Genomic DNA, 12,916 nt, shown 5'->3' on the forward strand with positions numbered 1-12,916 from the left:
GCTGAACCCGACTGGGCCCCATGGGCAAAGGCCTGGCCACCAAGCGCTCGCCTCTGTGCCCCACATTCAGGCCTGGCTCCAAAGCGGGGCCCTGGTGACCCACGTCCAGGCAAGGGAAACCCTGGTCCATGATTTGTCGTCATCATGATTGAACACCACCATCTTTAAAAGTGACAGTTGCCATGGAGATGCAGCCATCTGCATCCTCCTCTCCCGCAGCTTCTAGATACTGACCTGAGGAGGATCTCTGCTTTACAGGCAGGCGAGGAGATGTAAAGGCACAAACTAACGAAACCCCAGACTCACCTGCAGCGTGATGTCCATGCGATTTAACATGAGCCAATCGGAAGCCCCCGCTCTGACGTCCAGGTCTATCAGACCTGGTGTGTGTGTAGACCACACACACATATAAACAAGCATTTAGGCATTCTGCATTTCATACAGTAAATAAAATTTATTTTCATCCTTCAGAAAACACAAGTTCATGAGTGAAATTTAAAATAAAATCCAGCCAGTCTCAGTCAGAGGATCCCAGCAAACCTGAAACCACAGCTGCAGTTCACACAGTTTCTAATGAAGGGGGTGGGGGTCCTCAGGTCTGCCAGGTGTATGTGGGGGGGGCTGGTTTGAGACTCATTTACGCTGAACCTGTGTGAAGGATGAGGGAAGCTGGATGGGCTGGACAGGCTGGAAAGACTGGGTGGGTTTCTTCCTGGAGTCTGGGGAGACCCTGTGGAGAGCTGTGGGCGTCAGCTGGTTTCGTTTGATGATCTGCAGAGCCAGCTGGGTGTTACCTAGGAAACGAGACAGACGTAAACATGGGGACAACTTAGCTTTTCCTAGGAAACAAGACATAGACGTAAACATGGGGACAGCTGAGCGTTTCCTAGGAAACGAGACATAGACGTAAACATGGGGACACCTGAGCGTTTCCTAGGAAACGAGACAGACGTAAACATGGGGACACCTGAGCGTTTCCTAGGAAACAAGACAGACGAAAACATGGGGACAACTGAGCGTTTCCTAGGAAACGAGACAGACGTAAACATGGGGACACCTGAGCGTTTCCTAGGAAACAAGACATAGACGAAAACATGGGGACAACTGAGCGTTTCCTAGGAAACGAGACATAGACGTAAACATGGGGACAACTGAGCGTTTTCTAGGAAACGAGACATAGACGTAAACATGGGGACAACTGAGCTTTTCCTAGGAAACAAGACATAGACGTAAACATGGGGACAACTGAGCGTTTCCTAGGAAACGAGACATAGACGTAAACATGGGGACAGCTGAGCGTTTCCTAGGAAACGAGACAGACGTAAACATGGGGACAACTGAGCGTTTCCTAGGAAACGAGACAGACGTAAACATGGGGACAACTGAGCGTTTCCTAGGAAACGAGACAGACGTAAACATGGGGACAACTGAGCGTTTCCTAGGAAATGAGACAGACGTAAACATGGGGACAACTGAGCATTTCCTAGGAAACAAGACATAGACGAAAACATGGGGACAACTGAGCGTTTCCTAGGAAACGAGACATAGACGTAAACATGGGGACAACTGAGCGTTTCCTAGGAAACAAGACATAGGCGTAAACATGGGGACAACTGAGCGTTTCCTAGGAAACGAGACAAAGGTAAACATGGGGACAGCTGAGCGTTTCCTAGGAAACGAGACAGACGTAAACATGGGGTCAACTGAGCGTTTCCTAGGAAACAAGACATAGACGTAAACATGGGGACAACTGAGCGTTTCCTAGGAAACGAGACAGACGTAAACATGGGGACAACTGAGCTTTTCCTAGGAAACAAGACATAGACGAAAACATGGGGACAACTGAGCGTTTCCTAGGAAACGAGACAGACGTAAACATGGGGACAACTGAGCGTTTCCTAGGAAACGAGACATAGGCGTAAACATGGGGACAACTGAGCGTTTCCTAGGAAACGAGACATAGACGTAAACATGGGGACAACTGAGCGTTTCCTAGGAAACGAGACATAGGCGTAAACATGGGGACAACTGAGCGTTTCCTAGGAAACGAGACATAGACGTAAACATGGGGACAACTGAGCGTTTCCTAGGAAACGAGACATAGAGGTAAACATGGGGACAGCTGAGCGTTTCCTAGGAAACGAGACAGACGTAAACATGGGGACAACTGAGCGTTTTCTAGGAAACGAGACACAGACGTAAAAAACAGAGTTGTGGACATCAATGTGTGTTGGACGGAGGACACACCATTTTGCAGTTCCAGATAAACTCCCAGCAGGATGGCTTCAGGTGGAATCTCTTTAGTGTTGACCATGGACGCAGCCTGATGGACACAAACCACCAACATTATTGCAGTTCTCCAGCTCGCACAGCAGCCTTCCCTCGGGTAAATCTGTCATCATGTTGACATGAGATGAAGCTGCAGAAAGTTCTGTGGTTTCTGTCTGTGCTGGCTCCTGTATATCTGATCTCTGAACCTGACCCACTTCTTCCCCCATCTCAGTCCCATGCCGGCGGGTACCTGGTGCAAACACTTGCGGGCCTTGTCGTACTCGCTCCGTAAGCAGTAGGCACTGCCCAGGTTGAAGAGCATCATGGCCCGGGCTGAAGCCACACTGCTAGGGTAACACAGAGGCGTCTTCTTCCCTGCTGCACACACACGGAACATCTTTAACATATTTTAATTCCTTTACGTCATTGTGAATCACTTTGAATGAATCGCAGGACTCACAGGGCTCGACGGGCTCGTCTCCTTTATCGGGTCCTGTTAACGGAAACAGAGCAGCTGTTAGCGCTTCAGAAAAGCTTCTTTTTTTTCTTTTACAGAAAAGTGGAAAAAAAGCTCAGACCCTGGTCTGGTTCACTGCTCAGGACTCCCACCGACACGTCACTGACATTCTCCGGGTTCAGGTGAGTGATTGCATCAGAGATCCTGTCCAATGAGATGAGGGCTTCAGCAGCATACAGGTGACCCAGGAACCTGAGCACACGGGGGAAGAACAATAAACCTTACTACTTCCTTTTAGATCCATCCAGACCACCATCACACTCTAAACTTACTTCAAGGATCCAGACACCTTGGTCTGCTGAAGCAGCTTCTCAGCGTGGTTCAGAGCCATCAGATTGTCTCCCAGCGCCAGTGCCACATATGCACTGCAGGCCAAGATGGAGCACCTGCACACAACAAGATAAGTCACGGGACACGCCACAGGACACGCCACGGGACACGCCACAGGACATATGTCAAACATCACATGCATCTGAAGCAACCTAGAAGGTCCTGTGACCAGAGGAGGCATACCTGAGGTTTTCCACCTCCTGCTTCCTGAGCGGAGATGACGGAGCAGCAGGCAGGAACTTATCAGCTTCTGGACCTTTTCCACTGGAAAACACAGTAACAGACGCATGATAACACACACACACCTCAGCTCATACATGCATGGCATGTAATTCAGGTGTTTCACCTGCAGGCGTCACTGTTCTCGCTGCCACTCTCCGTGCTTCCCGACTGGCTGGAGCTCTTGGATCCGTTCTCCATCTTGGCGTCCTGCTGCTGGTGGTCCGGCAGCAGCAGCAGAGCGTTCCTCAGGCAGATGGCTGCAAACTCCATGCTGGCTACTGGGATGGCAGCCGACTGGCCCTCACTGGAGGACACAAATACAAGGCTCTGAGAAATACTCAGCTTAGGAGCTGATGTAAGCCCGGCCAAACAGACCGAGCTGCATCTGTCACCAACAGCTGCTGAGCTGGAGGTGAGTCTGCAGCTTCCCGGTCTGGGTTCTGGCTCTCTGACCTGTAGTTGGTGTTCTGTGCAGACTGAGAGGCCAGGACGATCTTCCGATGGTAGCCCTGCCCGATGACAGACTGAACGATGCCTTTTTTACAGGGTAAACCTTTGCTTTCCTGCTCTGAGCCCTAAAACACACACAAACAACCATCTTCATACACACACCTTTATTAGAAACGCATTAAGGAACAGGAAACATACATTTATGTATCCTTTACTGGGAACCAAACCCAGTTCCTGGATATGTGTAAGAATTAATGCTTCTATAAAAAGTAAGGAGATGCTCAGGCAGCATCCGGCTGTAAAACCTACGCCCTTGTTGGCAGAGATGCAGCACTCTGCGAGCCGCAGCCACAGCCGTGGGTTGGAGTGGTAAACCTGCACAGCCTCCATCAGACACTCAAACGCTGCCAGAGGCCGGCCGATGTGCAGCAGCTGGATGCCGCAGTTGTACAGCAGCTCGTAGCGCTTGTTGGCCAGTAACGCACACATGGGGATCCCTGCGAACTTCTTAGCTGGACAAGGAACAGAAATGGACTCGTTACAACGGACTCGAAGTGCAGCACATTGGAGATTTTTCTTTATTTCTAAAGTACATTTTAAAAACAAAGTGGATTGGATTGATACAGAGGAACACATTGGTTGTAACGTGGTGAGTAAAATCTAGGTTTTACTGAGCTGAACTTGGAGGAAGCAGCGATGAGAAGGATGTCTACAGAAACCTACTCTGGCCGTTGCCGCCGTCGCCCAGCTGTGCACACGTGTGGTCGTTCTCCTGCAGAGCCTTCTTGAAGTAGAAAATGCCGAGGTTGTGTTTCCCCATGGCGAAGTGGATGCAGCCCAGATTGTTCCAGAACATACATCGGACACATTCACCTGAATGAGACACGTCGGGTTAGAGAACAACTCATCATCCAGAACTTACTGCTCCTGGGGCGGGTGGGGGGGGGGGGGGGGGGGGGGGGGGTCTGACCTGTCCTGATGGGTCCAGGATGTTCTGCGATGTTGGTGCTGTTCAGCAGCTTCACGGCCTTCCGGTAGTTTCCTCTCAGGTACTCAAAGTTACTCTTAAGGAAGAGTGATGGTGCAGACTGAGGAGAGGACAGTTCCCATCAATCTCACACACACACACACACACACAACCAGCGTACACATCGATGCACGACTGGACTCTTATTGATCCTGGTCATCATCACCTCATTGTTCCTGGATTTGCTTATATGGTCACGTTTTCCTGACTGGTCACCGCCCAGATTTTATTTTCTGTGTTTAAATAACTTCCTAATCAACGTTTTATTAATCTGAATTATTTCCCACACTCAGCGCCCCCTGGTGGTCCCCTGACTATAACATAACCAGCATTTAAAGGAGTTAAGACATTCTACAGAACTAGCAGATTTTCCCGACGTTGCACCCCCTATCACTGTTGCAGTCCACCTGCTGCTCTACGGAGCGTACCTTCTGCCTCCAACTGGGATTTCTGCTTCTGAAAGCTTTCTTTGCTCCATATGTGATGCAGCTAATGTTTTATGTGAAGCACACTGACTTGTCCTGGACATGAAATGTAGAAATAACCTGCCTTACCTCCACCCTACGTGAACTCTGAGATCTCTCCAATCAGTAACAGTCTAATCTTAACTCCTCTCTCTGTTATACCTTCTACAAATGATCCCCATTTCATTATCCAAGAAGGCTGGCTGAGCTCCTTCATTGGGAGTGAAAGGAGGCCCCATCTGAAGATGTCCAAACTTCAAATGACAGGCTGTGATGGAGGGTTAGATGTACCGGATCTCAGATTTTTCCAGCTTGCATCTCACCTGTGGATGATTGCAAGCTGCCGCAACCGTGACTCATCTTCAATTTGGTATGAGGTAGAATCTTCTCAGTCAAAGTATCTCCTGTTGAATATTTTTTTTTTGAACAACCCTGAACCTGTCAGAAAGCTCAGCTTTAACCTCATTACTCTCAGTACTATCAGAGCCTGAAGATTCATCTGTTCCATAGAAGGCCGAGCTAACATCTCCTCACTTCTATTCTTGATAAGCCTGACTTCCTGCTAGGCCGGAGAGACCAGGGCTTTAAGGTGTGGAACTACCAAGGGCTGAAGAAAACAGGTGATCATTTCAGCAGTTTGGTTTATTTAATCAAGGTGATTTCTATAAATATTTACAAATCAGACAATTTAAAGTTAAAGACACCGCCTTAGTGAGTAAAGACTATGTTATGTGAGGAGAAGCCTCGTCTTTATGGCTCAGTAAAAAATGCGTGTCTGCTTTTTACAGAGCCCTGAACTCTACCTCCTCTCTTACTTCACAAGGTACAAAGCAAGCGTGGGTGGATGATCTTGGTGTTACTATAGATGATAATGAGTGGCAGGAAAGCTATCTTTGGTGTCTCATTACGGATGGACCCTCAGTACCGGATACTTTGCCTCCCGGATAGTCAGATCACGGCAGACTTTTCGGTTTACTGACTTTTGCTCTAGGAGGACATTCTACTCTTCAGGACCAAGAACGATGCTCCAACAAAGAAAAAATATTTTTCAGTCAACCCCCCCAAAGCAAGACAGCAACATACAAAGTTTGCTAAGCAGTTGTTCTGAGAGGTGGAACCTGCCTTGGCAACGTACAACGCCACTAATTTAATCAGACGTTTAAAAAAGCACCACTTGACAAAGAGCAAGTGTGTGTGTGGGTGTGTGCATGTGGCTGTGTGGGTGTGTGCATGTGTGTGGGTGTGTGCATGTGGCTGTGTGGGTGTGTGCATGTGTGTGTGTATGTGTGTGGGTGTGTGTAGTGCTCTGACCTTTGATGTCAAACCTGCTCTGTGTGAATTGCTGTTAGATGCACACGGATCATGTTACAGTATACTTATTGCACTTTTCCCTTTTTTAAACCTTAATTTGTTGCTGCTACACAAGCAAATGCACATTGTTTAACTTTTTTTTTACTTCAAATATCAGATATTTGAAAAGCTTGTTTTTTTATGCTGCCGTGTACCTAATTTGTGATCAGATGAAGCAGACCTTTGTATTTTATTTAGAGCTGTAGTCTAGAAGTTTTCCTCTTTTTCCATGTTGACACTTAAAAACCGTGTTCCACACTCCATGACCTCCATCCCTCCCTCCACACAGCCACATTTAACCAGTCAGAACACACTACTCTGGAAGCCCGAGCTTCTCCGAAGAATGCTCCGACGGCAGACAGGTAAATCCACATCAATCACTAAAACTGTACATGTGTGCGTGTGCATGCGTGTTAGACGTTGACTCACGTTCCCCGCCGTGTTCATCACAGACTTGATCTCTCTCTTACACGCCTTGGAGGACTTCATCTGGATGTAGGCTCTTACTTTGTACTGGAGCAGAAACAGGAAGTCAGAGCAAGCGGCCAAACAGAAAGTGATGTCAGAAGTTTGACTCTCACCTGGTGCATTTTAGATTTAGCTGCTTCAATCATGGCTGCAAACTCTGCCCTCTGATTGGATGCATCTTTGTTTGAACTGTTGCTCTGGAAACAAACAGGATCAACTGTTAACAATTCTTTTTTAAATAAAGTTGGGTGACAACAAGCAGACACCCTCCCAGCTGCAAGGTGACGTTGATTCTGGATTCTGACGGCAGCGGGCCGATACCTCTGCTTTGCCGTTCTTGTTGCCTCCTTGTACGGAGAGCTTGTCCAGCACAGCCAGCAGGTGCAGAGCTTTCTCAGGCTGGAAGGTGAGCAGGTAGAGGTCCACCAGCAGGAAGCACACGGCCTGAGCAAACTTCTCTTCTAGGACAAATAACACAATGACTCCACCACACACACACACACAGCAGTGTGTCCTACACACACACCAGCAGGTGAAGAAGCTGTGCTGTTACCTGTTTCGCATCATCTCGTATTTTACTCCCAGTAGAAGATAAACAACATGTCAGATGATGAAACGGAGACATTTCACCGTGTGATGGAAAATATGAGCTGATAGTGAATCTGATTGCGGCTGCACGATTATGACCAAAATAATAATCACGATTATTCACCGTGTTTAGAAAAACATGCATTTTTATTGCACCAATAATAAACAAACTATGTGGTAACAATTCTTAGAGAAAAATTAAACTTTTACATAGAATAGATGATAAATAATGCAAAAAAAATACATTTACCATTCATTTTTGAAACATTAATGTAAATTATGTGTCTACAAAAGATGCTAAATTAAGAGCCGTTTGGGAGCCAAAAATAAAGAGCCGAACATCCCATCACTAGTATATATAGTTGTAATGGATGCTGCTGGGGAGAGGAAGGCAATCATTTATGAAAACACAACCTATAAAAGTTTAGAACAGCAAAAAAAATTAAAATTTAATTCTTCAGTCAATATTTGTTATTTAAGTTTAATTTTATTAAGTGCAACATGTCAACACTTTGAACTTTTTAAATATATATATCCACACTCTTCATTAATAAACATTAATATCTGACGGTAAGCCAGCGCGGGATCATCCACCAGCAGCTTTGTACGTTTCGTTTTCGGGCTGCTCATGAACCACATCGTCTCCTGCTCTGAATGCAGCTGCTGCGTGAGGAACAAGCCTCTTCTGAGGGAGGGTCTTCAGCACCCCTCCCCATTGAAGAGTAAACTCTACGCTCTTTACGTCAGTCTCCAAAAGTCTCCAATGTCACCAGAAAAAGTCACTAGATTTGTCGCTAGTTGCTTTTTTGAAAATAAGTTGCTAGAGGTGAGTGAAAACCCGCTAAATATAGCGACAAAGTCACTAAGTTGGCAACACAACTCGCTGCCATCTGTAAAAGGTGCGCGCCCTTGTTCTTTAGGCAGCTTCATGAAGCCTTGGCCTCGCGTTCGCCCCCTGGTGGTTGGCAGACGGTTGACTGTGTGTGAACAGAGATGCAGCTTTTCACCTGTCCACTGATAACAAGCTGGATGCTCCCTCTCCTCTTTAGTCTGCAGGACACGCCGTCCATGCTTTCCACAAACTAGTTCACATCTTCATCCAGGTTTCCACTTTGCCTCAGAACATTTTTAATGAGCTTTGGTCCAGAGAAGATGGAAGAAGCTGGTTCTGGATCCTGTTCACATCTGGCTTCTTCTCTGCATGATGGAGCTTTAACCTGCATTTGTGGGTTTCAGGGTGAACTGTGTTCACAGACAGTGGTTTCTGGAAGTTTTCCTGAGTCCATGCAGTGGTTTCCAGTAGAGAATCATGTCTGCTTTTAATGCAGAAGATCAACAGCATCCAGCCTTGTCCCCAGCACACAGAGATTCCTCCTGATTCTCTGAATCTTCTAATGATATTCTACACTGTAGATGGAGGATCTTCAAAGTCTGAGGAACATTTTTCTGAAATTGTTCCAGTTTTAGATCCAATTTGTCTCAGATTGGTGAAGCTCTGTCCATCTTTCCATCTGAGAGACTCTGCCTCTCTGAAATGCTCCTTTTATACCAGTCATGTTACTGACCTGTTGCCAGGTAACCTGGTTAGTTGTTAAATGCTCCTCCAGGTGTTTCTGGTTTGTACCAGGTACTTTTCCAGCCTTTTGTTGCTGCTGTTCCAACTTTTTCCATCAGATTCCCTATCAGCTCATATTTTCATCACATGGTGAAACGTCTCAGTTTCATCATCTGATATGTTTTTTATCTTCTACTGGGGATAAAAGATTAGAATTCTAAATTATTGTATTCTGGTTTTGGTCTGGTGTCCCAATTGTTTAGAACTGGCTTATAGTTTATTTTCATGGTAACTCTTATTAAATGACCCAACAGTCCCGATTCTGTCAAATTAATCATGAACTTCACGTAAAACACACGCTGGCTGTTCTTGTCTTCGCAGAATAATAAACTCACATGAAACCTACATCAAAGCTGCAGCAGAGTGTCAACATACCGAACGGCTCCAGGAACTGGTAGAGCTTCTCTCCGATGGAGATGGCCTCAGAGTACTGCCTGGTGTGGTAGTGGATGATGGCCTGATTGTAGTACAGCAGGTTGTTCTCCACATCGTCCAGCCCGTCAGCATCCTCTGCTGATGTGTGGAGCTGAAACACAAACGTTCAGGACATCAGCAAACGCAGCACCGTGCTGGTGTAACTGCTTAGGAACCTCTGGAGTTACCCGGTTCTTCAGCACCATCAGAGTCTGCTTCAGTGTCCCCGTGGTGCTCTGACCACTCTTATAGAAGTCTACTACAGCTTTGTTCAGAGCGATCTTGTAGTCCTCCTTGTTGAGTTCTTGCAGGGTGTCGAGATGCTTCAGAGACTCATCGTACCTCCCAGCCTGTAGGAACACAAAGTACCCTTACTGATACCTGATAACCAAAGTTCTCGCACAACAATGCAGGCATGTTAAGATGTATTTACAGAAAAAGCCTGGTATGCGCTGGCTGCCGTCTCCTTCTCTTGGTCCGTCGTCCCGCTGGATGAGCTCTCATGCTTTGTCTCATTCACTTCTGGTCAAAATGAAAAAAGAGAGTAGAATAAAGTCACTTTTCACACCACAGATCTCCAATCAGATATGAGTGTGTGATGGGGATGAAGTCTTCATGACGCTGAGCAGAGCTCCTCCCCTGACCTGGCCTGAAAGATTTATCTGTTCACGAGAGAACCAGACAAACAACCTGAACGTCCAGGAGAGCAGGAGGCTGACACCAAACGGAACCAGCTTCACAACAAATAGCTAGAGAGCCTCTGATGAGTTTCTCTGAGCTACAGGAGCCGATGAGGATCTCTGCTAGCTGCCCCAGCTAGCTGGCCTTCCTCCAGCTGGATCACGGACCTGTGAATCGTGGCTTCACGCTGGTCTCAGACCTAATCTAGACCCTTTACTGGACTTCTCCAGGTTTTAAATCAACAAACTTCACCAATTCCACCCGTTAAACACTTCATACTAGCTCGGGTAGCTAGCTACTCAGCTAGCACTAACCGACAACTCACCTGGATTTTCTGCCATTTCTAAGCATGTGAAGAAGATTCCAGAGCCCGCAGAGTCGGTACAATACGGCCAGATTAGAGCCCTCTGGTTGGCGAAGCAGTCCAAAACCTAGAAAACACCTGATATCCACAATTTCACACACAAAGTGGCTAACTTAGCTGTGTGCTCCGCTCCAGCACACTCTTCTTTACTGGAAGCAACCAACTGCAGCACAACAGCGCCCCCTATCACAGCGGAGCCACGGCCGCTGCGAAGCTGCGCATGCGCGAAAGAACCGGCGCAACACAAATAGCCCGTGTTTAAATTCTTTAGCGAAGAAATAATTAAATACAGTTTGTTCATCATCAGGAATACAAAGTAATAAAAAAAGAATTCATGTACAGAAAATATAAAAAAGAAAGGCTTAAAACTCTCTTAGGCAGATAAAATAAATAAAAAAAAATCTTAATCAAGATCAACTTACTGAAACCAGAAGAGTGAATGATTTTAAAGATACGAGTAAGTACCAAGAGTGCTCTGAGAGATCTGATGGGATGGTTAACTGGTTGGATTAAGTGGTTAAGATTGTGAAATGTAATGGAAGCATCCAATGTTAACTAGTTAACACAGATTACTCCCATTGGCTGAGGACTCTGGTTGAAGCCATTACATTGTAAATCGTGGGGTTGCAGTTGTAACACCATCACCTGCTGGCAGTGTCATCAGTTAATTAGGGTCCTTCCATACCCTATTGTGGTTGAAATGTTTATTGTTCTCCTCCTTCTAAGAACTTTGAGCCCAAATTTGACCCCCTAAACACCCATGAAAAGTTGTGAAACTTGGCACACACGTCAAGCCTGGCGAAAATTTCGATATTCTAAGGTCCGCATACACATCAATGCAAAATTGGCTCAACAGCGCCACCTAGAAAAAAAAATACCCCAAAATGAATGGGGACCCCAACGTCTACTTCGACGTAGGAACACGAAACTCGGCACACACGTGTAACACCCCAAGTCGAGCAAAAAAGTCAATCGAACACATGTTGCCCTGGCAACGGGGCGCCCGCCATCTTGGCGTGTGCGGCCATTTTTTGCACTTTACATACATCGTATTTGAACGAACTAGTCTGAGGGGATTCGTGCGACTGACTCCAAACTTGGTGGGAAGCTTCCTGACAAGTTGGGGACCAAACGCTATTCAAATCTTTCTAATAGCAGAAAGCGTGTTACCGTGGCAACTGACGGAAAAACGCCTTCTCGCCATGAAACACGGTTTGCTCATATCTCCATAGAAATACATGGGATCTGCACCAAAGGTCACACTATTCATACTTGTTGGGTCCTTAACGCATTACAACACCTGTTGTCATGGCAACATCGGGTGGCGGGGTCCAGGACGCTCGGACCCGATGGATGCGGCTTTAATTATTGTTGTTATTATTATTATTATTATTGGGGTTGCGGGCTGTAATACCATCGGTTGTAGGCAGTTTCACTTGTAGTTTTTTTGTTATAATTAGAGATTTAAAAAAATGTATAAAATGAAAAATAAAAAATAAATTATTTTTAAAAGATCAAAGAGAAATTGATCTTTTCTTTTGTTTGTTTGTTTTCACTTTGGCATGCTAGATAGAAGAGCAAGTTTTCTTCTTCAAGGACCATTGAAGGGCTCATATTTGCAGTTTCTTTTCTATGAAAGTCTGCAGCACCTTCACAAGCAGTGCAGCTACTTTCCTTGCTGAGCAGCAGAGCTGTTATTCTGAAAACAACCAGCAGATGGCAGCATCCCGTCATTAGCAAACAAATGACCATCCCTTCTGTTTCACTGGAAACTGTTATTTTAAGAGAGATTGTGACTTTAGCTTTGTTTTGTTAACTTTTATAGAAACAAATGTACACTTTATTTTTATAGTATCTTATATATGGTTGGTAGTTTTTCGTTTCGTTGACATTCTTTCAGGTCTCTCAATGAAATTGTAGAAATAAAACTTATTTACATGTCAGCAGCAGGTAATTGCAGCAGGTAATTTTAAACAATAAGGCCAGGATGCCTGTCGTGGTGGTAACCCCCGATCTCGTTGGTGGACGCCGGCAGCAAGGGATGCCGTCAAGCTGAAAAAGGAGTCCTATTGAGCCTTTTTGGCCTGTGGGACTCCAGAGGCAGCTGATGGGTATCGGCGAGCTAAGCGAAGCGCAGCTTCGGCGGTCGCTAAGG

At 46.1% G+C, this 12,916-nt stretch overlaps 1 protein-coding gene across 3 annotated transcripts; it reads right to left on the reverse strand.

Annotated features, from left to right (window-relative positions):
• Positions 1-427: 427 nt before the first annotated feature.
• cnot10 (CCR4-NOT transcription complex, subunit 10) lies at positions 428-10,922 on the reverse strand. 3 transcript variants are annotated; one of them, XM_041988159.1, is made up of 19 exons: positions 10,723-10,922; positions 10,150-10,238; positions 9,905-10,066; positions 9,678-9,828; positions 7,421-7,560; positions 7,213-7,296; positions 7,061-7,144; positions 4,761-4,878; positions 4,514-4,663; positions 4,100-4,302; positions 3,794-3,915; positions 3,465-3,644; positions 3,302-3,382; positions 3,061-3,174; positions 2,850-2,980; positions 2,732-2,764; positions 2,522-2,646; positions 2,248-2,323; positions 428-794 (listed from the first exon to the last, which is right to left on the reverse strand). In XM_041988159.1, exons 1-19 carry the CDS (start codon positions 10,736-10,738, stop codon positions 634-636), a joined length of 2,220 nt encoding a protein of 739 aa, XP_041844093.1. In that variant the 5' UTR covers positions 10,739-10,922; the 3' UTR covers positions 428-633. The 3 variants fall into 3 exon arrangements, with proteins under 3 accessions (XP_041844093.1, XP_041844092.1, XP_041844091.1); XM_041988158.1 differs by having other exon boundaries at positions 2,522-2,649; positions 7,421-7,557; positions 10,723-10,921; XM_041988157.1 differs by having other exon boundaries at positions 2,522-2,649; positions 10,723-10,921.
• Positions 10,923-12,916: the final 1,994 nt, after the last annotated feature.

Source organism: Melanotaenia boesemani, chromosome 6 (genome assembly GCF_017639745.1).
Source record: "Melanotaenia boesemani isolate fMelBoe1 chromosome 6, fMelBoe1.pri, whole genome shotgun sequence".
Classification (NCBI taxonomy): domain Eukaryota; kingdom Metazoa; phylum Chordata; class Actinopteri; order Atheriniformes; family Melanotaeniidae; genus Melanotaenia; species Melanotaenia boesemani.

Excerpts from the sequence above, each read along its gene's own strand:
- cnot10 (XM_041988157.1), bottom strand. Across the intron at positions 4,303-4,513 it reads CGACGGCGGCAACGGCCAGA|CTAAGAAGTTCGCAGGGATC; the intron begins GTAGGTTTCTGT and ends TTCCTTGTCCAG. Across the intron at positions 795-2,247 it reads TTATCTGGAACTGCAAAATG|GTAACACCCAGCTGGCTCTG; the intron begins GTGTGTCCTCCG and ends CTCGTTTCCTAG.